We start from the raw sequence: 26,519 nt of genomic DNA, 5'->3' as shown, positions 1-26,519 counted from the left end.
TTTATGTATAATACATATATAAAATGTTATAAAAAAGGCAAACGAGACTTAATTTTGATTGTAGAGACGAGTTTTTAAAAATATTGTAAATATAAATTTCATTTGTTATTGGACATTTAGATTTCACCTGAGATATGACAAATGACAAATTTAATAGCATCCATGACCCTTACATACAAGTTACCATGTCAAATTTTGTTTCCCAATCTTTACCCCATCCCGAGATATTAAATAGAGGCCAACACACACACCCTCGTGAATCTTTTCCCATTCTTTTTTACTTTTTGTGGATTTGGAGGGTCTTAAAATGTTGAGATTTGCAAAAAAAAACCCAGAGAATCAAATTTGACATTGATATTTTCCTGTTTATGTCTAATTTTATTTAATATCTCAGGATAGGATAACAGTTAAGAAAAGCAATTTGTCACGGTAACTTGTGTATAGAGATCATTGATGCTATTAATTTTGGTGATTAAAGTTTGGGAATGGGGTTGGAGTTAATGTTATTTCACTCACTATTGTCTTTTACAATCTTTTAAAAACTCAATCTCAGAATTAAGCCTTTTGTTTTTTTTATATTAAAAAATAACTTATATCATTAATTAACATCTCATAACAGATGGTGCCACACACAATTTTAACTTTGCAAATGTGTCAGTGTTTCATTCTGTCAACAAGTTGCAACTCGTTGACAGAATTACACACAAAAAATCCAGCTTCTGGTTTAATTACTTGCGACACAGTTGCATCTTTCTAAACATTTCGTAAGACCCAATGGTACTGTAACTCATATGGATGTTCGATGGATTCTCATATGGATTCTCATGTCGTTTAAATAGTATGTCGTTTAACTACGACATACTATTTAAACGACATGCAAATCGAACTGATATTTAACGGCAATCGAACATCCATCTAGAAACAGTTTTAAATTCTTATAATTTTGATGACAGAGTCCTTTAATAATGAAAGTATAGCATGTACTCTTCTTAATAAAATACTTACTGCATTTGTCTTGAGGTTCGTCTTCCCAAGAACCACAATCATTTTTGCCGTCACAAGTGAGATTTATTGAGATACAATGATTACGACCACAATGGAACTGTGTTTTTTCATCACAAGTATTGTCGCTATTTGGTTCTAAAGTAAAATAATTTTAAAATGTTATCTATAATGAACAAAAATGGCTAATTATACTTCAGGGAAAATATCTACTTTATCTAACTTAATAATGTATTTTAATTTAAGCTAAAATTGTTATTCTCTGAATAATCAATTTTAAAGAATTATTCACATCTTTCTTGTGCTGTATCAGAGCTTAATATTCACAAACAGATCAATTTTAAATGAAAATTTTTATTACAATAAAGCAGATATCCATCAAAATAATTCAGTAATTACTTATTATGGAGAAAAGTTTTTAGATTTATCTATTACATTTCTATAAAATCATTAAAATTCTTTTTATACTTTGATGTAGTAGTTTGTTTATTTTTAGATGGAGGAAAAAATTCTGACATTATTGTTTCTTCAAAACACATACCTGATACAATTTACATATTAAAGAAACAAAAATCAGCCTGCTTGATAATAAGTCATTATAGCTACTTAATTTTAAATATATATCTTATGATAACAATCATTATGTCATTGGACAGACAACCAGTTCAAAAGACTGCTTCTCTTATGATTACAGATTGCTTAGAAAAGTTATAAAAAATGGTATTTTTTTCCTCACAAGTTATCTATATTTAAAGTGATTTTATTATTATTTTAACAAACTTGTTACAATATCTGATTACAAGAATACTTTTGTCATTTCTTGACTTAATAAACTTTAATGTAATTTTATTTATTGCAAATGAAAGAGAATTTTAAATTATTTATAATTTATTATCATTAGAATAATGGTCTTTAACTTAATATTTTATATTTAGAACTAACTTATAGTTTTTATTTTTTATTTACCTCCACAATGTTCTTCGTCAGATCCATCTTTACATTCCTTTTGTCCGTCGCATTGTAGTTGTCCAGGAATACAATGCAAGTCGTCACATTGAAATTGATCTGGACGGCATGTATTATTACCTAACCAAAATAATTCAGTACATTTTACATACTTATATGAATAATGTTTTCATAAATTTTAAATTAAATTAGTGATACATATATAAGTAGTAATACAATATAGTTTGATCTTCACGCCAAATATCAGATAAGAGGAAGTAAAGACACACTGAATGCAGTGTTAACAACTTTTTCTTTGTATAAGTACTTCCTACTAACTGATGAATTAAGAGGTTGATGAGGCAATAACATTCTTGGATTTGTGCATATGTAGATTCATAGCATATGTAATATGCTGTCCTCATTAGAAGAGCATTCTTATTACCATCAACCAAGGGCTTGTAAACATTCGGTTAAACACCATCAGTTTGGCAGTATAAACGGCTAGTTTTTCACATGCTAAGTTCACACATCTGCATAACATGGTTAGGGAATCTATTTCCAAGCACAACACTATGCAACAAAAGAGAAGTGTCAGTAGTTCAACCACCATTACCGTACCTCAGATCCCTTTCCACATGCACTTGCCATACATTCAGGCAACATAACTTTCTCCTGCCCCTATATCCACTACTGAATTTGCACAGACTTATCTGCAATGATCAGGATAAATTCTCCACCTTTAAAAAATCAGGAGTCTATGCAATACCATTGGAGAATCCAGTAACAAGAGTGAACACAAGGTACATTGGGGCCACAATACAAATGCTTGCTAGCTGCCTAGCAGAGCACCAGGATGACATGGTGGAAAGAAAGTGTACCACAGAGCTCACAAAAAAGATGCTCAAACAAAACTACAACCCATTATGGGCTCAAACAATGCTACTCAGATGCTTTAGTGACTGGAAACTCGTGTTTAAATGGGAATCTCTCCTCACAACAACCTTGGAACCATGCAACATTCCTTCACTTATCTTGCCCAGTGTATTGGTTGCCCTCTATAAATGGTTATAATAGTGATTTATGATAACATTTTAAGGGTGTCTTTGTCTTTACCCATTACTTGTTATTTATGCATTTATATCTGTAAATAATGAATGATATATTTGTGCTATATCATTTTTATGCTAGAAAATCAATCTCCTCTAATTAAATATCATGTTCAGAAGACTAAACAGTTCTATTTGAGCAGTGGTATATTAGTGGTAACTGCTACATAAAAATTAAGAATCTGCAAAATAAATTACCAGTTGCCAAGAGTGCACTAAAAAAGCTTCTGCTTTTTTCCATAAACTTAAAAACATTTTTAAGTAAAGGTGTAAGGAACTGAGTCCGAGCTGTATTTTTATTTTCTATCTTTTGTTTTCGTTATGTATATTTTAAGTTTGGGGTTTATGTTTAGTTAGGGCAAAAGTTCCTCACTCACCCTCTGGAACAAACAAAAAGAATAAAAGAACCAACTCACCAAACCGACGAAGCGCCATAGGAAAAAAAAATGAACGCACCATTGCGCGCCCTTACTCGGAAGTTCATACGGACATTCCGACTTGAGAAAAGGGAAGGGAGACCCCCCTTTTCTCAAGAACACACACACTTAGAATCAGGAGTTACTAAATGACTTAAAAATAGACGGGGGGCGCTGCTTGCTGCAAAGAGTGGTGGTGAACTTTTTTGTGAGCTTACTTGGAATTTTAAAATTATGGAAAATATCGAATTTTGGATAATGGTGTTTGAGTTGCTGTTAATAATAAGTGGCATTGAATTAAATCCTGGTCCGGTTGATCGTACTCCGCCGCATTCACAGATCCAATCACCGATATCTACTGTGAAGCGACGTCGTTCTCCGAGCGAACCTTCCTTGAAGTCGGCGAAACTGGAGGATTTTTTCTCTTCAAAGACAGATTCAAGTAAGTCCATTCCTAGGGAGATTATTTCATATTTGGACGACCGGTTTGATAAGCTTTTTTCGACTCTAAATGAAGTTGTTACGAAGATTGACTGGTTGGTTAATTTGCATAATGAACAAGACCAACGATTAACTCAGTTGGAGGTTAAATTAGAAGAAATTTTTAAAATTAAAGATGATATGCAGCGAAAAAACAGTTTGATTTTGCATTCTATAGACAAGGTGTCGAATGAAATGAGAAAGAAAAATATTTTGATAAAGGGTTTAACAGACGACAATTCCGATTTGAATAGGAAAGTGCAAAACCTGTTTTCTAAACTGATAGGCGAATCAAGGTCAATTTCAACAGTTAAGATAGTGAAATTTAACCGATCAGATACTGTATTGGTGAAATTGCAATCATTTACAGACAAGAAATTAATTTTCGGTAACGTTAGAAAGATAAAGGCACATGATGCATTGAAGAATATACAAATATTTGATGATTTATGTTGGCGTTCAAGACTGAGACGGAAGAAGCTTCTGCCTTTTCTACACGATTATAAGCTGCAAGGCAGGAGAGTTCGACTGTTGGCTGATGTTTTGCAGGTTGGCGATGAGAGATATACTTACGACCTAGATAAAGGAGAATTATTGAAACTTGATTTTTTAGTGGAAAATCGATTGGCAAATTCTCAAAATCTTCATTCTCCGATCCGAGCAAGTGTACAGTTGGATTGAAAGTTTCAACATGGAATTCTCAGGGTACCCTCCTGACTAATCTAAGTAATAGTGGTTTTGTTAAACATATTTCTGAAACTGATATTTTGGGATTAACCGAGACTTGGTCTACAGCCCCACTGTGTTCGAGATTTAAAAGCCTTAACTGTAGATTAAAAGTTTTTGAGGTAATGGCTACTAAAAGTTTAGGAAGAGGTAGACCTTCCGGCGGGTTGCTTCTAGGTATAAATGAAGATTTGGGGGAAGTAAATTTGCTGCTGTCATGGCAACATATAATGGTTGTTAGAGTGAAATTTAACCGGAAGAAAAATAAAGGGCTACGAGAAATGATGGTTATATTGGTATATCTTCATATTCCTATCTTTGAAACTTTAATTGCAAAATTGGAGGATTTGATTTCTGATTATACTCCAGATTATGATCTTCTGCTGATGGGTGATTTTAATGCACGAATTGGCTTGAGTATGGACACTATTTATCATGGGGATGCGATTTCAAACATCCGACTATCAAATGATAAAATTTGTAATAAAAGAGGAAACTTACTTATTGAACTAGTGAAAACTTATAATTTATACATAATAAATGGTCGATATCCTTCTGAATCACCAGCAGACTTTACTTACATTTCCAAACTGGGTGCTTCAGTAATTGATTTAGTGATCCTGAGCGAGAGTCTGGTAGAGAAATTGAATAAATTTTTTATCTCTGAAGATTATATGTCTGACCATCATTTGGTCATTTCTGAAATCTTGATAGACACTGACGAGGATGGAAAATCTAACTTGATTGACAAGAAAAAAGGATTAATCTGGAAAGAAGACAAAGCCAGTTTATATTCTGAAACAGTTTCGGCCAGATATGTAGGTATTGTCTTAGGTGGTGGAATAGAGGATAGTTATTCTGCTATTCTGGATTTGATCAAGTCATCAGCTGAACAATGTAGAATGATAACATACCTGGGAATGACAAAATTACCGTCTTCAGTTTGGTTTGACAGAGACTGTAGAACAGCGAAGAAAATGAAGAACAAGACGCTGAGGAGGTTTCGAATGTCCCGTAGTAATGAAGATCTAATAAAATACTGTGATTCTAGAGCAATCTTTCGTTCTTTATGTAAGACTAAAAAGAAGAACTTTTGGTCAAATATTAGTAGACAATTGCAGTCTGCGCGATCTTCTGTACAGTTTTGGTCTATTGTTAATAGATTTAACAGGAGAAAGCAATCCGATAATCAAATTCCTCTTCACGACTGGGAACGTTTTTTAGAATATAACTTTTGCCACCCAAGTTCTGATTCAATTCTTGATTTTGACCATGATAATTTCTCTCCTATTTTAGATGATCCAATTTCACTCTTTGAGTTAAAAATTTCAATTCGTAAACTAAAAAGAAAATCAGCCCCTGGTATGGATGGTATAAAAAATGAATTTATTATGCACCTACCTGATGAAATATGTTTAGAATTACTTAAACTTTTTAACAAGATTAAGGAAACATCAAAATTTCCCGAGCATTGGAAAAATGTGTTGTTGCAGATGATTTACAAGAAAGGAGACAAACTAAATCCTCAAAACTATCGTCCAATAGCGTTGTTAAATACCTTTAGAAAGTTGTTTACCGGAATTTTGGCAGATCGGTTGAATCAATGGATAATAGAATTTAATGTTATTTCCCAGTTTCAAGGAGCATTCGTTAGAGGAAGAGGGACTATGTACAACGTCTTTATACTTAATGGTTTAATACAGTATGTTTTGTCAAGAAAAGGACGTAAAATCTATTCGATATTTGTGGATTTGGAAAAGGCTTTCGATAGAATCAATTTAAATATTTTATGGAAAAAGTTACATTTGTTAGGAGTTTCAACTCCGTTCATTAAGCTACTAAAAAATTTATTTTGTAACACAAGACATCATGTGAGAGGCAATCTGGCAAATACTAAAGGTGTCATTTCCGGTAGTGGGTTGCCTCAGGGGGAACCTTTAAGCCCCCTGTTGTTTATATTATTTATTAACGATTTACCACAACTGTTTTCTACCTTTGAAACTTCGGAATTTGCTCTTGGGGAATCTGTTGATCTGCATTGCTTAATGTACACTGATGATGTAGTTCTGCTAGCAGATTCAAAAACGGGTTTGCAACGAAAACTTTCTCTGCTAGTTAATTATGCTAAAAGAAATGATCTTACAGTTAACTTACAAAAAACGAAGGAAATGGTTTTTCGCAACGGAGGCAGACTACTAAAATCTGATAAGATATTTGTGAATAATACTGAAATTAGTTTTGTGCCATATTTTAAGTATCTAGGAATACATTTTTCTTCGTCAGGTGCGTATAATCATCATTTCGATTTAATAGCCAAAGACATACAGAATAAGACAGGCTATATGCTTACTCTACAAAAACGAATGAAGCTAAGTTCTATAAATAGTATCTTTAAACTTTTTGACGCCTTTATTGGTTCTAAGATGACTTATTTATTCCCGGTCTGGGGACTGGAGTTTCTGTCTAAACTAGAAAAAGTACAGATGAAATATTTTAAGAGACTTTTTAAAATAGAGCGTTCAGCTTCAAGCTCTGCAGTTCGTCTTGAATTGGGAAGACCTCCATTGGAATTGAAATTTGTCAAGACTATTCTTCTGTTTTGGTCCAAAGTTATGGAGTTACCCTCATATGACTTGCGCCAAATTACTTATAATGTTTTGCTAACAACAGTTAAACCTGATAAGAAAAGTTGGCCTGCTTCAGTTAAGAATATTTTTGATAGCTTGGGCTACTCCTTTTTGTTTTCAACACGATCAGCTTCATTGTTGAGAACTCACTTAAATGATATAATTCAAACTAAGTCAGACCAACTGTGGAATCAGGATATATCGTCTACTTCAGCTAAACGAGTTAACTTGTTCGAAATGCGCCAGGGTTGGTGTACAAAAAACTACTTAAACTGTGAAACTAATTTTTCCACGAAAAGCCTTATTATGCAACTTAGACTTAATAGATTTCGGATTATGTTAAAGGGTTATCGGATAAATATATCGAGGAGAGAAGTCTTGTAGTTATTGCGGTAGTAAAGGGAAGAGAACGTTTTAAGTACATTTGTTTGAATTGTAGTGCGCAACTATGTATTATTGTTATTATTATTATTATTAATTATTTTCTCGGTTTCCTTTTTGTATGTATCGGGTTTTCTTGGTTTGTACCGTGTCGCGTGGAATTTTCTTATGATGTCACCTTAGGATACGTGAAAAGCTTTCTGATTGGTTCAGAGTGGGACAATAAGTGAAGCGGACTTCCGGAGAGCGGGAAGTATAAATTGAGGAACTCTCACGATTGAGGACACTTTTTGGCTGTTTTTGGATTCGTCGAGGAAGGTCGTCGAGGAAAGGTCAGCAAGGACGTCGGAGTTAGACCGGGAGAACAGGAGTCTAGAAAGGGCGACCACTTTCAGTCGGGAAGCACAATCCGTTTCCATCGTAGTGTAATTGAGGAGTATCAACGAGGGACGTACTTCTGGTGACGTAAATTACGTTCAGGTATCGGACAGAACTATTAGTTTTGAGAATTGACGTAAAGAAAAGGAACGCTTGGAACTCGAGATCGTGTTGCATTCACTTAACATAATACCGTGATTCGTCGAAGGCTAATATATGCAATTATTGTATAGAAGGAAAATGTGTATGTATATATGTATATAGAGTATTGTAAATTTCGTTAGTTTTAAGTCGTGTATCGTGTAAACTTGAGGGTTAGGAAGCATCTCGCGGTTATTGTACTGTTAGAATAAATTACTGTTGTTTCGCCAAATTCGTGCACGTGTAATTGGTCATTACTTGAGTCCTTAACATACATCCTTATTACATCCGTGGACTTAGATCCATCGGATAATCAACATTGGCGTCCGCGACAGGATATTGATCGGGTTGTTTGTTGTAAAAGGACCGACCAAACGTGCATCTTGTATTAACCCCTCATCCTACTGCCGCTTATATCTGTAATTATAGCCATTGGAATTGTAAATTATATTATTGTAAAACCAAAAGGTTTCGGTAAACTATGGATGAACAAATTACCAGCGGATCTTCAGGGGCAGGGGAATTGGGCAATGTGCCTATTGTAACGGGATTTATGGGCATGATCCCATGTTTTTCGAACCTGCCCGGAGATATTTTAGATGTGAGTAGGTTTTTCCAAACCGTCGAGAACGTCGCGTCGTTGGCAAGCTGGGATGAGACTGTGAAGGTCACCGTAGTTCAAGCCCGCCTAAAAGGTGAGCCCTTGTCTTTATTTTTCGATTTAAGGGACCAGGGCGTCATGAGCTATGATGAAATAAGGAGGGCTCTTATAAAGTGCTTTGGTCGTAAAGAAAAAGAACAGGACCCGTTTGATCAGGTATTAAAGATCTCCCAGAGAAGAGGGGAGAGGGTTTGCGAATACGGGATTAGGATTAAGTCGTTGTTTTCACGAGCGGTGACGCGCAATTCTAATTTAGCGACGCTTCGCGACAATGCTGTTAAGGAATGCTTTATAAAAGGACTACTAGCGGAGATTAGGAGGCAGGTGATGCAGAGGCGGCCGGACACCTTGGATGAGGCGATAGTAAAGGCCGAAGAAGAAGAGGAAATCGAATCGGCCTGCAACAAACGAGGTGGGATAAGTGAGGTATGCGCAAATGTTGAGCATGAAAGGGGGTTGGAGAGAAGGGAAGTACAATTGGGTAAGCGTGTAGAGGAGTTGGAGACTCAAATAAGGAGTTTGACCGAGTCCATGGCATCTTTACTCGAGCACGTGAAGGGGAACAATAACCGCGAGAGGTGGGGAAAAGAGCGCCGTTGTTACACGTGTGGTGAAATAGGCCATATTTCGAGAAAATGCAACAAGAGAAGAGGTTTAAACTAGTCAGAGGTCATTTGAAAGGTCAGGCGAATGACCGGTTAGTTAAATTAGAACTGACCAGAAAGATCCACTTGTCAGACCGGGGGTTACCGATTGTAAGAGGTGTAATCCTAGGACGTGAAATTGCTGGTCTAGTAGATACAGGTGCAGAAAGGACCGTAATTAAGAATGAATTGACTGAATATATCAGGCGTGAAAATAGGAATTGGGTGGTCCCAAACAATTCATGTATTAGTGGGATGTCGGGAGCACTCATAAACAGTGATGAGGCCGTAGCAATCGAGTGCTGTTTCCACGATGGGAAAAAGGTATGCACGACAACACCAAGTGTTGGGTTTCCTGAAAGGGCAGGTTACGAGATGATCATCGGGATGGACATTATTTGCCAGCACCCTGGGCTGTTGGTGGGGATCGAATCAGTGGTTAAGGCAGATAAGCAAGGTCGTGAAGGGAGATTTTGTATTAATATAAATAGTGAGGTAGGGGTGGCAGAGGTAGAAAGAGAGGTGTGGAGATTGGATCACCTAGATGAACCGGTTAAGAGGAAAATAATAAATATTTTGAGAAAGTATCCGGACGCTATTGCTAGCGAAATTGCCGAGTTATCTGGCACTAGCAGACATATGCACTCTGTTAGCCTGACGTCGGAACGTCCGGTCAATGTTAGACAGTACCGAATTCCGTACAGTTACTTACCTGGCCTTAAGAAGCAAGTTAGTGAGCTGATAAAAGCAGGTATATGTGAGGAGAGCTCATCGGAGTGGAACTCTCCTATACATGTTGTTCCTAAAAGCTCTGGTGAGATTCGTATCACTTTGGACCTGCGAAAAATTAATGATATAACAGAACCCCAAATATTCCCGATGGCTCGAATAGACGACATCTTATCCCAACTTAATGGGAACAGATATTTCTCGGTATTGGACTTAAAAGCAGGGTATTTCCAGATTCCTCTAGATCCCAAGGTAAGACACATATTTGCGTTCTCCACACCATGGGGAAAATACCAACTCTGTAGGATGCCTCAGGGTGGGAAGAATAGTGGGAGGTTTTTCCAATACATTATGACGAAGATCTTAGCAAAATTTGTCGGAAATAGCTGCTTTGTGTTTCAAGATGATATTGTATTATTTTCACAAAGTTTGGAGGATCATCTTGAGCTTGTCGATCGAGTAATTAGTACATTAAGGGATGAGGGCCTAAAATTAAATCCGAGTAAATGCCAAATATTAGCAAAGGAGGTGAGATATTTAGGACATATTATTAATAGCGAGGGTGTGCGACCTGATCCCAACAATGTTGAGTCGATCAAGAAAGTGGAAACACCTCGTAGTGTAAAAGAGGTCCGCAGTTTTCTCGGTGTGGTTGGATTTTTTCGGAATTTTATCCCGTCGTTTTCCGATATCGCTGCTCCATTAACAGAACTCACCAAGAAAGGGAAGAGATTTTTATGGAGCCCAGAATGTCAGAGAGGTTTTGAAAAGTTAAAAGAGGCAATAGCAAGCCCACCAATTCTAGCTCACCCGGATTTTGATAGACCATTCTATTTGCACACTGACGCATCTGACAACGCGGCAGCTGCGGTGCTCGAACAACGGCACGAAAAGGGACTGGCTCCGATAGGCTATTTTAGTAGGAGATTTCAAGGGGCAGAAATCAATTATTCCACAATTGAGAAAGAATGTCTAGCAATTGTTTTAGCCTTAAGACACTTCAAATTTTTAATTCTAGGCCAAAAAACGATAATACTCTCTGACCATAAACCCCTTGTGTTCCTTAGCAACATTCAAAATGGGAGCAAGCGTCTGACTCGTTGGATAATGGAGATTATGGACTACCATATAGAAGTCCAACATGTGAAAGGCGTTGACAATAAAGTAGCGGACTTCCTTTCGAGGAACGTTAACGGGGTTCATCACTTCGATGTTGAATCTACAAGGGCTGTAATCCCTAATAGATACGAGATTGGTTTATCACAGGATCGCGATGAAACTTTTGGCCCCATAAAAAGGGATTTACTGAGAAGCCCCGGGAATAGAAATATTGGGAGCTATATGCACCAGTATGTAGTAATAAGCGAATGCCTGTATAGAAGAAGCCTCTTGAAGTCCCGTGACAAGTATGTTAGCCAATTATGCGTAGGGGAGGATCTTGCTAGGGAAGTGATTAAGGCTGTTCACGAAAACAATCTGTCGGGGCATTGGGGCGTGCGAAAAACTATAATTAACATTGAGAAACACTATTATATTCGGAATTTGAGGGAGAAGGTCGAAGGTGTCATTAAGACGTGTGAAAGGTGCCAGAGGCATAATGTACACAAAGGAAAGGCTCCTTTCCAAGAAAACGAGACGGCTGAGGCACCTTTCCAAAAGATTGCTGTGGATATAGTAGGACCTATCCGCACATCGAGCAGCGGTAACCGATTCATCCTTGTAATAGTAGATATTTTCACTCGTTTCGTCGAAGCACACCCTTTGAAGGACCAAACTGCATGGTCCGTGAGTAATACAATATTTAATGAAATCGTTTGTAGGTACGGTGCCCCAGAAGTAATTATTTCCGATAGAGGTACCAACTTTCTATCATCTTTATTCTCGGACTGTTGCAAGTGGTTAGGAATTAGGAGGAACATTACTACCGCTTATCGACCTTGTGCGAATGGCACGTGCGAACGGGTGAACAGATCGTTAGTCGAAATGATAACTAAATCCTCTGACGATGGGAGAGTCGAATGGGATGAAATGATACCTTCTGCATGTTTTGCCTATAACAATTCGCACCACACTGCCATAAATGAGTCACCTGCCTTCCTCTTGTATGGTGTTGATCCCCGTACCCCTAATATCGAATACCTGCCTGATGATATGTCTACCGATGAGCGTAGGGCATTCCTGGTCACGAAACTCCGTGAATTACGGGAAAATGCGAGTATCCATGCGCGAAATTACAACAAGAAAGGAAGGGATTATCGAAGCAAAGGGAGAACATTAGTAAGTTTTTCGGAAGGGCAGAGGGTTTGGGTGAGAAAGAAAGGTGTTAAAGGGAATAAGTTTTCTTATAATTATAAAGGACCCTTTCGGATCACCAAGGTGATAAACCCAACTACGTATCGTGTGGAGGGTTGCAATATGAAGGATCAGGAGACTGTCCATGTCGATCGCCTAAAACCTTGCTATGGCTATCCGATTTGTAATAAGAAAAAAAAGAGGGAGGATAGAGGAATTGTACTGGAGGATGATGATGAAGTCCTGGATGATCGGTTGGTGAGGAGACGTGGGGTGGTCACTAACACGCAAGGTGTTGACACAAGTGGTGTGCAGAAGTGCACTGACCTTGAGGTGCGTAAGAAACCTTATAACCTACGTGAACGCAAAATTGATTTCCGTAGTTTGCACTACGGGAAGTGAGTCGCTTGGGGGGGGAGATATGTAGTGCTACGCAACTATGTATTATTGTTATTATTATTATTATTAATTATTTTCTCGGTTTCCTTTTTGTATGTATCGGGTTTTCTTGGTTTGTACCGTGTCGCGTGGAATTTTCTTATGATGTCACCTTAGGATACGTGAGAAGCTTTCTGATTGGTCCAGAGTGGGACAATAAGTGAAGCGGACTTCCGGAGAGCGGGAAATATAAATTGAGGGACTCTCACGATTGAGGACACTTTTTGGCTGTTTTTGGATTCGTCGAGGAAGGTCGCCGAGGAAAGGTCAGCAAGGACGTCGGAGTTAGACCGGGAGAACAGAAGTCTAGAAAGGGCGACCACTTTCAGTCGGGAAGCACAATCCGTTTCCATCGTAGTGTAATTGAGGAGTATCAACGAGGGACGTACTTCTGGTGACGTAAATTACGTTCAGGTATCGGACAGAACTATTAGTTTTGAGAATTGACGTAAAGAAAAGGAACGCTTGGAACTCGAGATCGTGTTGCATTCACTTAACATAATACCGTGATTCGTCGAAGGCTAATATATGCAATTATCGTATAGAAGGAAAATGTGTATGTATATATGTATATAGAGTATTGTAAATTTCGTTAGTTTTAAGTCGTGTATCGTGTAAACTTGAGGGTTAGGAAGCATCTCGCGGTTATTGTACTGTTAGAATAAATTACTGTTGTTTCGCCAAATTCGTGCACGTGTAATTGGTCATTACTTGAGTCCTTAACATACATCCTTATTACAATCCGTGGACTTAGATCCATCGGTATAATCAACAGGATCTTGTCAAGTGATATATCAACTAAAGTGTTTTGTACTAGGAGAAGATTTCAAGTGTAATCATTTGAAAAATGACGACATGTCAAAATTTACTTTATTTAAGATTTTCTCCTTCTTCTCTAAATCTTTACAATTTTTGTGATAATTTACTTTTTTATGTATATTTAATAACATTATGTAACTAATTTGTTCCTCCATTGTAAGAATTAATTTAAATCAATAAATCAATCAAATCAAATCAAATCAAAAATAGACATCTCAATTGTGTAAAAAGTAATTAAGTGAAAGTAATGTAAAAGTCGTTACTCAATTGTCGAAATACGCTGACCAGGTAAAAATGTAAACTACTGTTAGCATCTAAGTATGTAAATGAGGGGGTGATTTCAGCAAACGATTGTAACGTCACCTCACGACTATAAAAAGAGCAAGTTCCGACAAGACGATTGAGGTGAGCTTCCAATTGATTGAAAGCGAGGTGTGCTACCTAGGGAGATTGAAAGAGAGGTTCGAGCAGGTGATTCCAGATTGAAAGAAAAGGATAAGAAAGTTTTTCGACAGAGAGGATTTGGATAAAAGATTCTTATAGCTGAGGTGACGAATAGTCATAGATTCTAAGTTTGAATTGTACATAGTTTTAAGTTGAATTTTGATTTTTGTTGGAAGTCTCAGGGGACTAGTTTTAGATAGTAATTGATAAGTATCTTGTTCGTCGGTTCGAAATAAGTGTCCTTTGTGAAATAAATTGTTTTGGAATTTACTAATTTGTACGTAGTTGTATTAGTTCATATTAAAACTTGAGTTGTTCTTTTATTTTTTTTTTGGTTGACTATTTATAATTATAATTTCCAGAGCACGCGAAAGCCCAGGCCTGGCATAACATTTTTTTTCCACGCAAATCCGTGTAAAGTACCCATTGGGTCGACGGTCGGTAAGCTAGCGATCGTCTTGCAATAGTGCTTTAGTTATTCTGATTCGATTAGTACTTTACAAAGTAAATTCTTCCTAAACTTTACATTTTGCATATGTTGATTGAATTAGTACTATAATGCATGTTTTCATATTTGTAAATAATACATACATCAATTATTGTGTGCGATCAGTTATCTTTGATCACTTGTAGCTACCAAAAGGTAGTGCAAGCTTTGATACTAAACTTGCCATCAATAATTCAATATGTTCTGAAATAGCACATCTGTAAAGAGCATTCAGTAGTAAAATACTCAACCACTCCAGAACTGTTGAGTCTGCCAAACACAGCCATTGTATTACTCTAGTCCTCTGACTACTTCAATAATAACTTTAATAATGTGTACATAAATTATCAATAGTGAATGTTGAATATTCATTGCTAGAATTTAATTTGTGATTTATAGTAATATAAAAATAAAACTTCTTTTTTAATACATAAGCATATAAATTTTAAATTTTCTTGAGCCTTTTGTAGTAGTAGTAGCAGTAGTTGCAGAAGAAAATAAATTTATAAAATTTTGATAACTGCATTGAAAATATAAAAAATACTTAAATTCAAATGTCTTGTCCTAAGAGGAAATAATTGTTTTTGTGTAAGACATGCTCAATATCCTCCATTAAAATTTTTCTATTAAATATCTGTTATTTCCATAAAATCAAAATTACCTATCTACATTCTATATAAATAAATTAAAATATATCTATTTATTGTAAAAATTATTATTATACAAGTTTTTACACAAAATTTATGATAATGATAATTTAGATTTTTAAATTTAAAATAATTTTTTTACTTACAACATAATTTGATATTAGCATCAAGTTTCATAAAATTATTATAATTAATTTTATATGGAATAAAACAGGACACTATATAGAGCTTAGTTTAATAAAGTAATGTGCTGTGTAATAAAGTAATGAGTTTTTCCTGTGCTGGCTGACCACTGGCTGTGTCAGTATTGTCCTAAGACAATACTGGCACAGCCAGTGGTCAGCCAGCAGAGGAGTTCAACTGCAAACATCCACTGTGAGCACCAAATTAACATACCACTATTGGATCCTTGCAATACATCAGGCCACGACATCTCAAACATCCTGCAAGGTGTGTGGAATGATTGCCATTCTGTCACACACATTGTTAGATTTTGATGGTGATCTGATCATAACATCATCTAAACAATTATTTTGCCTATGATGCATGACTGTATATACATAGTGTCACATAAGTTTTTTGTATACAAAGTTTATCATCAATACAATATATATCTGATTAAATAGGATAAAAATATTTGCAATTTACTCTAGAAATTACTGGTTTTATACAATCTAATTCAGGCTTATAAAACCTATTATTATAAAATATAAAAAAATTTATTAATTTATTTTCAATTTTAAAATACTTACAATTTAATTCATCTGATTTGTCTGGACAATCACTATCTCCATCACATTTCCAAGCAGTAGATATGCAATCTTTGCCATTAGCGCACAAAACTTCGTGAAAGCCACATGTTATTGTGCTAATGGGGCAATCTTGTTCGTCCGAACTGTCTGTACAGTCCGCACTTCCATCGCATCTCCAACGTTCGGGAATACATTTTCCATTGCCACACTTAAACTGTTGACTTGAACAGGTGACATTTGCTGAAAATTTAACAATTAATAATATTAATTTTATACTTAATGAACACACTTTCTTTAAATTAATTATTTTTCTAAAAACAAAATTAAGTTTTTTATTTAATCAACTAATTTATTTAATAATAATTATATTAATTAAATTCATTACATTTCAATTCAGTTTTGAACCTTTAATAATTCACGAATAAAGTAAAAAAATCCAACCAAATTCACTTTTTAAAAATTACTTAACTAGATATTAGATCAGTGATTCTCAACCTTTCAGAGGCCACAGAATACCTTTCATATACTTTTTATTACATAAAGCATTAACGTTGGCGATCAATATATTTAAAATTGATAGGCAATTCCACATTTACTATTCTCATCTTATATTACTTTATTTATAGGCAATTCTATTTTACAGTAAGATGGAAAAAATCTTAGAACAAACATTCTTTGATGAAAGATATTTAGTTATATGCAAAACTGTTAAATTGTGTGCAAATGTCTTATCATCCAGGATAGTTTTTAAAATATTTATAAATGTTTTATTCCAGTCATTACAACTCTCTCGACGTATCTTAAATCAATTTATTATTTAAGATTTAGTTTACTAATAAATATAATAAGTAATTATTACAAAACATTACAAAATATTTTGCCACTTGTACATTAAGATAAGATGATAATTAGCATTAAAAACTGGTTTCATCAAATCATCTCCTTTGACCTTGACAATCAATAGACTCAACCAATCATTCTATCATTGATGCTCAGTATCACTTTAATTTTACTGCCAGTATGTGTCAAATTTTAGAAGACTTCATAAATTTTATTAAGAGTCAGTGACACAAAAAACAACTAATATAAATTTTTGATGGAATTCTTATCTGTAAATAAGTTTATCTAAAACTTCTTCTGTAAGAAATTTGAAAAAGTCTTTACAAAATATATGTTCATTCAAATATAAATTGATGTCAATTTATAACTACCTGATAAAATGGTAACAGCATTCACTCCACAGAGATATTGGAAATAAATTATTTATTTTATATGAAATATTGTTAATCATCAAAAATTAAAATTTTATCAATAAACTTCAAAAATTGATTTTGTAATGATCAAATAATTAAAATAACTTACGACAATTCATTTCGTCACTGTTATCTCCACAGTCATTTTCTTCATCACACACCCAATGTTCCGAAATACATCTATCGTTACCGCAGGTAAACTGTTTTTCTTTGCAAGTTGTTTTATCTTAAAGGAAAATGTGCATATTTTTTAATATGTTACTTATTTGTTACTTTGAGATAATACTTCTTAGTATTATCTCAAAGTAACAAACAGATAGATAGATAAAATATTGATTTTAATTAAATACTTATCTAAAAATTAGTTAGAATGAAGGGTTAATAATTTAATAAGATTTATATTAGTTCAAATCAAACCATCACATCTTAAAGCAGTTTAAAAATACGATGATCACAGTAATTTTAATTCACAATAATTATAAAATGTAATCATCACTTAGGACAATTTATAAATATGTTTCAATAGTCTATGCATTTTACACAAATCTGGAAGGTATCAGTTATTTTATTTTTTACTCTTTCTATCCATTTTCATCAAGTCCATCGTAGATTCCACCAAGCCCACAATAATGCAGTTGTGTGGCAAGCATTGGGAACTGACATATTCAGGATGAACCACTCATTCCTTAATCAACACCAAAAATTCCTGGGATTTTTTGACCCGACAGGATTTGTTCCTGGATCCCCAGAGCAGTAGGCAGATGCCTTAACTACTCAGCCATCTAGCCATCAAAAGATATTGGTTAACAATTCTAACCTAACACAGTCTTTCCCTCCTTTTCTTAAGTTGTCTGGTTATCATAAGTATATACAGTAGACCTCCCCTATGACATGGATTCATATAACACAGCGAAAAAATTGTGATCGTATTCATATAACACATTAAAAGAGACTCATATAACACGGTAAAATGTCATCGCCGACTCGTGTCGAGACAGGATTGGTCGAATCTGGACCAATAGCAGATATTGTACAAACTGTTGAGTTTAAACGAGCACTGGACCTACTAAAAAACATTTACTATTCAACAGCCATAAAAATCATATTTTTATTAATGATATCTCCAAAGTTAAGTTATTTTTCTGTGAAAAATTCACTCATCAGGAAACATGCATCCGCCGTCCGACGAGCCGCTCCACGACGAAAACAAGCTTAAGCAATGGCGTTGTCGAACGGTGCACACTCGGTAAGTAATCCTACAATTTTTTGTTTATAGCATAGTTGATATGGATTATTCCCAAAAAGAAATATACGTGATTTGGAAATATTGAGTCAAATTAGTCTAGAATCGATTGAAAGGTTTTCTCCCATAAAATTAAACAGCCGCAGCCCCTAAACTGCACACGTGCCAGGCTGTGATTTGCTCATGTATTTAAGTGACTTGTACAACACAGATACATTCCATGTTATATAAATCCACCGTGTTATAGGGGGGTCTACAGTATAAAACTTTACATTATTAGAATTATATACTTAAATTAATTTTTTAAATTTAAAATTACTTACTACAAGCATTTTCATCTGACCCATCTTTACAGTCTTCCTGATCATCACAAACCCAATCATTCGGAATACATGCTTTAGTAGATTTGCATTGAAATTCATTTGGAGCACAAGTTTTCTGACCTAGTAAATAGCAAATAGAAAATAAATTATACTTGATTGATAAATATAATCTATGTTCTAAGGAATATAGTTTATTTTATTAAAGTAAATTCATCAAATGTTCCTGATGATGAATATTTGATATTCAAAAGCAGTGGAATTTTATGTACTTTATTTTGGTTTCCTCCATTAAAGCAATTTTTTGTGTGGTTAATTAAAGTAAGTAAATTCCATTTTACCTGTTCTTCAGATGCAGAGTGAATTGTTTTATTCACTATTTATTCATTAATTCAGATAACATGAGTTTAACCTTCAAGTAGGTATATTTACTACAATGTTCCATTTATCATTAAAAGATTATATGTATAATTAAGACTGAACAACTATTTAATAATAAATGTCAAGTTTTTGAAACTCCATAAAAGATGTTTGCCCTGGATGTAGAAGGTAGACATTTATAACACACGGAAAATAGATGCAAGAATCCTTCATGAACACAGAAAAGTGTGAGCAAATTTACTTCTATACAAAGTTTTTATTGTATAAAAATTTTTGTACATTAAAGTCAGAGTTATTACAGAAATATTAGTGTCTTAAAAATATAAAAACTTGTAATTCTTCTAATCTTTATATGTAAATTTGTATAAAGTTCTTACATAAGAATAGTTGAAATTGTCATATAGAAAAAAGCATTAAATAATATTTGTTTGATAACAATAAATATTTTTTTATTTTTTACTCTTTCTATCCATTTTCATCAAGTCCATCGTAGATTCCACCAAGCCCACAATAATGCAGTTGTGTGGCAAGCATTGGGAACTGACATATTCAGGATGAACCACTCATTCCTTAATCAACACCAAAAATTCCTGGGATTTTTTGACCCGACAGGATTTGTTCCTGGATCCCCAGAGCAGTAGGCAGATGCCTTAACTACTCAGCCATCTAGCCATCAAAAGATATTGGTTAACAATTCTAACCTAACACAGTCTTTCCCTCCTTTTCTTAAGTTGTCTGGTTATCATAAGTATATACAGTAGACCTCCCCTATGACATGGATTCATATAACACAGCGAAAAAATTGTGATCGTATTCATATAACACATTAAAAAAGACTCATATAACACGGTAAAATGTCATCGCAGACTCGTGTCGCGACAGGATTGGTCGAATCTGGACCAATAGCAGATATTGTACAAACTGTTGAGTTTAAACGAGCACTGGACCTACTAAAAAACATTTACTATTCAACGGCCATAAAAATCATATTTTTATTAATGATATCTCCAAAGTTAAGTTATTTTTCTGAGAAAAATTCACTGATCAGGAAACATGCATCCGCCGTCCGACGAGCCGCTCCATGACGAAAACAAGCTTAAGCAATGGCGTTGTCGAACGGTGCACACTCGGTAAGTAATCCTACAATTTTTTGTTTATAGCATAGTTGATATGGATTATTCCCAAAAAGAAATATACGTGATTTGGAAATATTGAGTCAAATTAGTCTAGAATCGATTGAAAGGTTTTCTCCCATAAAATTAAACAGCCGCAGCCCCTAAACTGCACACGTGCCAGGCTGTAATTTGCTCATGTATTTAAGTGACTTGTACAACACAGATACATTCCATGTTATATAAATCCACCGTGTTATAGGGGGGTCTACAGTATAAAACTTTACATTGTTAGAATTATATACTTAAATTAATTTTTTAAATTTAAAATTACTTACTACAAGCATTTTCATCTGACCCATCTTTACAGTCTTCCTGATCATCACAAACCCAATCATTCGGAATACATGCTTTAGTAGATTTGCATTGAAATTCATTTGGAGCACAAGTTTTCTGACCTAGTAAATAGCAAATAGAAAATAAATTATACTTGATTGATAAATATAATCTTTCTTCTAAGGAATATAGTTTATTTTATTAAAGTAAATTCATCAAATGTTCCTGATGATGAATATTTGATATTCAAAAGCAGTGGAATTTTATGTACTTTATTTTGGTTTCCTCCATTAAAGCAATTTTTTGTGTGGTTAATTAAAGTAAGTAAATTCCATTTTACCTGTTCTTCAGATGCAGAGTGAATTGTTTTATTCACTATTTATTCATTAATTCAGATAACATGAGTTTAACCTTCAAGTAGGTATATTTACTACAATGTTCCATTTATCATTAAAAGATTATATGTATAATTAAGACTGAACAACTATTTAATAATAAATGTCAAGTTTTTGAAACTCCATAAAAGATGTTTGCCCTGGATGTAGAAGGTAGACATTTATAACACACGGAAAATAGATGCAAGAATCCTTCATGAACACAGAGGAGTGTGAGCAAATTTACTTCTATACAAAGTTTTTATTGTATAAAAATTTTTATACATTAAAGTCAGAGTTATTACAGAAATATTAGTGTCTTAAAAATATAAAAACTTGTAATTCTTCTAATCTTTATATGTAAATTTGTATAAAGTTCTTACATAAGAATAGTTGAAATTGTCATATAGAAAAAAGCATTAAATAATATTTGTTTGATAACGATAAATATTTTCTAATAAAAGATATTTATCAACAATGCTATTTAAAGTTCAGTAAAACAATTATTTAACTGAATGAAGAATGAAAAAAATTATTTATCGTGGGAATAAACCATAACAGCCGATTGCAGAGACAACGTTTAAACGTCGACGGCAGTTTAGAGATTGTGTAGACCGTGGTTCAGAAAAAATTTCATTGCAGAGACAGCATTTTTGGCTTACCCCAGTTTAACTTAAACAGCGATTAGAAGCAAGTTATTTGACCTACTTTCTATACTCCCTTGATAGCAGGTTTAGACATCATTTTATTTGAGTAGAAGTCGCCATATTCATTTGTTGGTCGCAAAGTTTATGTTATAATGGATATTGTTCATTTAATAAATCTTGTAAACAAGATGAATCAAGAAAATTATTCATCTTGACAATTACAAAGAGAGAAAAGAAAATATGAAATTGGAATAATCCTTTAGAAATCTGTTCCGAAGATGAATTTCGAATTTGGTATAGATTTTCTAAATCTGGATTTGTTTGTATTTTAAATCGTATTGATGACTAAATTAACCATCTACATTGAAGAAGATTGCTGTTAACTACTGAACAACAGCTGTTGACAAAATTATGATTTTATGCCACCGGAAGCTTCCAGAGGGTAGTTGGTGATCTTATTGGAGTTTACATCTCTACTGTGTGCAGATATCTTTCAAACTACCATTAAATAAATTTAAAAAGTTTTTTGTATAGTGATACAGATGTCTACAATAAGAATGAGGTCTTGTTCTTGTTTAACGAATAAGAATAAGAGGTTAATGTTACCTATGGTTCTAAAATGGCGGCTCGTCTCTGATTCAAGGAAACAGAAGAAAGAAAACAGTGGGGATGCATATTCTAACCTAACCTAACCTATCCTAATAAATTACCATAATTATTACCAACCAAATTATTAGAATAGGTTAGGTTAGAACGTGCGTCCCCACTGTTTTCTTTCTTCTGTTTTCTTGAATCAGAGACGAGCCGCCATTTTAGAACCATAAGTAACCGAATAAGATCTTGCTGTGAGCAGACCGACAAGGAAACGGTGAAGAAAATTTGTTTTGTATCATCTCCCAAGCGATATTTTTCATCCCCAGAATAACCTTTCTCCTCAACTGCAGGATAATTTTTTATAACTTCCGCGAGGACACTTTTTTCTGCTTCGGAAAAATTCCGGCATGATTTGAACACCATTGTGTTTGTCGCCATTTTTCTGACATCATAAATGAATGACCCGATTGGTTAAACGACACCTGAGAGAGGGAAGTTACAGCGAAGAAAGTAAGAGCCAACGTTTTGCCAAGATTCGTTTAGATGATGTTCAGAAATAGACTACCGTCGTCTTTGCAACACATTTTAAACCACGGTTCTTCCAGCCAACGTCTAGATGCCGTTCAGCTGTTAAACATTATTTAATGTAAACTCTGTCTCTGCAATCAGCTGTAAGTGACTAACTCTTAACTTTTGCAGTTTTTTAATAATAAAGTATTCTTATTACATTCAACATATTCTATTTGATACCATATACAGATATGTAAAAATTCCAAACTATTACATAAAATTTTATAACCACTTATGATTCTCTATCTATGATATATACACACACACACATAAAGAATATTTTTTCATTAACTTTAATTATTCTTTATTCATTTATATTTTTAATACCTTTTTTAAATATTTAATGATATAATATATAAATAAAATTTAATATAACATCAAAACATATAAAATAATAATTTCCAAATTATATAAAATGTATATCTTGTTATATTTGTTTCTGATAGAAGAAATACTCACTGTATGTATGTATATGTCATAAAAAATATTTTTCTGTTAGTTTATGATAAAGTTTTAATTTTGTAATAATTATAATAACCTAATTTTCAAATTAAATGATGTTTGGCATAAATTTCAGAAACTGAATTTATTAGAAAAATTATTTTACATCATTTATTTTTAGTTTATTGTCTTTAATAACATTTTCATAATGTAAATTTACTTTGTTTCATTAAGTTAAACTTTAAAATTATTTAAATTAAAAGAACTGGAAACAATCTAACATTAAAAAAGTAATCAGTATATGTAATTTAAATTTTTATGATTATTAAAATATAAGTCAAGAGTATAGAGTGGAAAAATTCCACTTATGACAGAGTATAAAACTTTATAAAAATATATGCAGGAAAAAAAAATTTCTTGATATTGATATTTTCAATAGGCCTATATATCCATTCGGTATCAAAATTTCTTTTCCTGAACTCTGTATAATTATTATTCAAATTAATATGAAAAATGTGTAAGTTAAACTGATTTAATATTTCTTTTATGATTAAAAAAGAAAATGTCTTTCAACTGTTCATATAAATAAGTTATTGCTGTTTTGCAGAAATTCTGAATGTAATTTAGGGAAACTTCGATTTAAAAATGTTAATAATTAATAAATCCTATAAATCCTTTGTTAAATTAGATATTAAACTAAAACCATGGTTCTACATTTAAACTGAATTTATGGACATTGTTAAAAAGGCAATGTACTAGTAGAATGACCAGTAAATAAAAAAAAGTAGTTACATTTAGATTAACATTTGCAATTAATCATAAACATGCTTAGTGAAAGACCATTAATATAAATATGTATCTATAATCTTAATTAAATGATATCAATGAATTTAACAAACAGTTTTGAATTGATGATATATTTGATAAATGAAAAATTAATGTTAAATTTAAAAATTTACATTTTTCAAGTGAAATAAAAAGGGCCATCACTGTAAATGTATATAGTGTAATGGAAGATACGTAATGAAGACTATTTTTCATATTTCTACAGCTTTTATAAAATGTTATATTTACCCATTTTTACCAATATTTTCAAACTTACTCTGTATGTTAGATAATATGTTTTAAAATTATAAAACAATCAAACATTTTAAGGCACTTTGTTGAATAGTAAAAAACATTTTACTGTAATAATTACAGTATAAAATATTTTTAATTTATATATTAAAATATATTTTTTAGAAGTTTAAATTAAATTTACTGCAAAAGTTTAATTTTTAAATTCAGGTTTATTTTTGAAGTTTTAAAAGCAGAGTTTTATTTTTATTTTTTAATTTAAATATTATCTTCTATATAGCAATATGAAAACTATACACTCAAAGCCATGTAATGATTTTTGTTCAATGTATGAAAACCAGCTATGTATATATATATACTGTGCATATGTATGTATTATTCATTTTCAATGTAAAGTTATAAATCTTTTCCAGATGTAATTAGTTTTAGTTTTAATTTACATGCTAGTGTATTATTTTCATTTAACTGATTTAAATTTTCTGGAAGCATTTACTCTTAAACAAAATTTATTAATGGTTAATTAAATTTAATATACAATTTAAATATAGGCACTTACTACAGACAGAAGGATCTTCATCTGAATTATCCCCACAATCATTTTCAAAATCGCACTGCCACTTGTTAGGGATACATTTTCTATTGGCGCACTTAAATTCTGTTGGAGAACATGTACTGATTTCTAAAAATAATAATAAATATAAATTATTTCTTAATTAATTAATTAATTATTTATAATAAAAATGATAGATGGTAAAACATTTCAAAAAATTATACTAATATAAAGTTCATTTTTAATATGACGCTAATATGACAATTTTAGTCTCTGTAATCCAAATTCTTGGTAGACAAATCTCACAGCAATTTAAAACTTATTGGCAAATTAAATTTATTTTGTGATGTAGTCTTTACAAAATAAATTTAATTTGCCAATAAGTTTTAAATTGCTGTGAGATTTGTCTACCAAGAATTTGGATTACAGAGACTAAAATCGTCATATTAGCTAATAATATACAGCAAACCATTTATATATATTTTCAAGTTCATTTTATTGATCTAGGTGTGATAGAAAACAGCAATATAACACATGGACAATCAGCCAAGACGAAATGCCTTCCAGGACTTTCTATGGAAAATTGGCCCTGTTTGGGTGTTAAACACATGAAGAAAACCTGGAAATTGCCACGTGAACAGTCTGTTGGTCACATGGAGTTTTCCAGTGTTCAATGGTTCTATCCACTTGGCCATTGATAGGCCCTTACCATACTGATTTATATTTTTAAATCTACAAAATGTATAAAATTAAATTAATTTTATTCAATTAAAGATTATCTGTTTGTTAACATAATGATAAAATTTTGCAATATAAGAACATTTCAAAAAAGCTAATACACAAAGAATTTTCTAACTATATAAGAAACAAATACTGTACATATTTCTCCAAGCAATAAAAACAGCTGTTATTTAAATAGCTGTGTATTAATCAAGATTATAATACTAATTATAAATAAAAGAAGTTAAATTTAGAGAGATTTACAAAAGAATTCATAAAATTAGAGAATAAAAGCATCATTATTAGAATACTAATTAAACTGAACTAATGTTGTAATTTTGATCATTGTTTACCATTTGCCCCGATTCTTACAAAAAACAAACCCATTAGAAAATAAATTTAAATGTAATTACATACAGCAATTTGTTACTATAAATTTAATAAATATTCATTGATAAAAACGATTATATGTATATTATGATAAAAATCAAAAATACTTTAAAACTTTTGAAAACTTTTTAATTAAATCAAGAAATATCACATTTTTAAGGAAGACAGATATAATAAATTTAGTAAATGTCTAGTAGATGTATATCTTTCTTAAGGATCAAATTAAATTTTTCCTGCCCTTAATGGAGAAAAATGTATAGTTACTGTAATGACAATGAATCACAATCGTATCTGATTATAATGGGTGTTGTTAAAACTTAGTATAATACTTTATTTCAGTTGAACAACAGAATATATAACTTTAGAGAAAAAAAAATTATCATCAGAGAACTA

General features: G+C 32.8%; 1 protein-coding gene across 1 annotated transcript; it reads right to left on the bottom strand.

The window, feature by feature from the left end:
* Positions 1–865: 865 nt before the first annotated feature.
* On the bottom strand, positions 866–25,145 carry LOC136984873 (very low-density lipoprotein receptor-like; the record flags this gene model as incomplete). The annotated part of the gene is made up of 7 exons (XM_067282010.1): positions 866–1,140; positions 1,969–2,088; positions 16,119–16,358; positions 17,481–17,597; positions 18,938–19,057; positions 20,766–20,885; positions 25,023–25,145. Coding segments are annotated over 7 exons (1,115 nt in total), but the record flags the coding sequence as incomplete, so codon positions are not given.
* Positions 25,146–26,519: the final 1,374 nt, after the last annotated feature.

Source organism: Centruroides vittatus, unplaced genomic scaffold (genome assembly GCF_030686945.1).
Source record: "Centruroides vittatus isolate TY-2023 unplaced genomic scaffold, ASM3068694v2 contig_935, whole genome shotgun sequence".
Classification (NCBI taxonomy): Eukaryota; Metazoa; Arthropoda; class Arachnida; order Scorpiones; family Buthidae; genus Centruroides; species Centruroides vittatus.
This window is presented reverse-complemented; position numbering and strand designations above follow the sequence as displayed.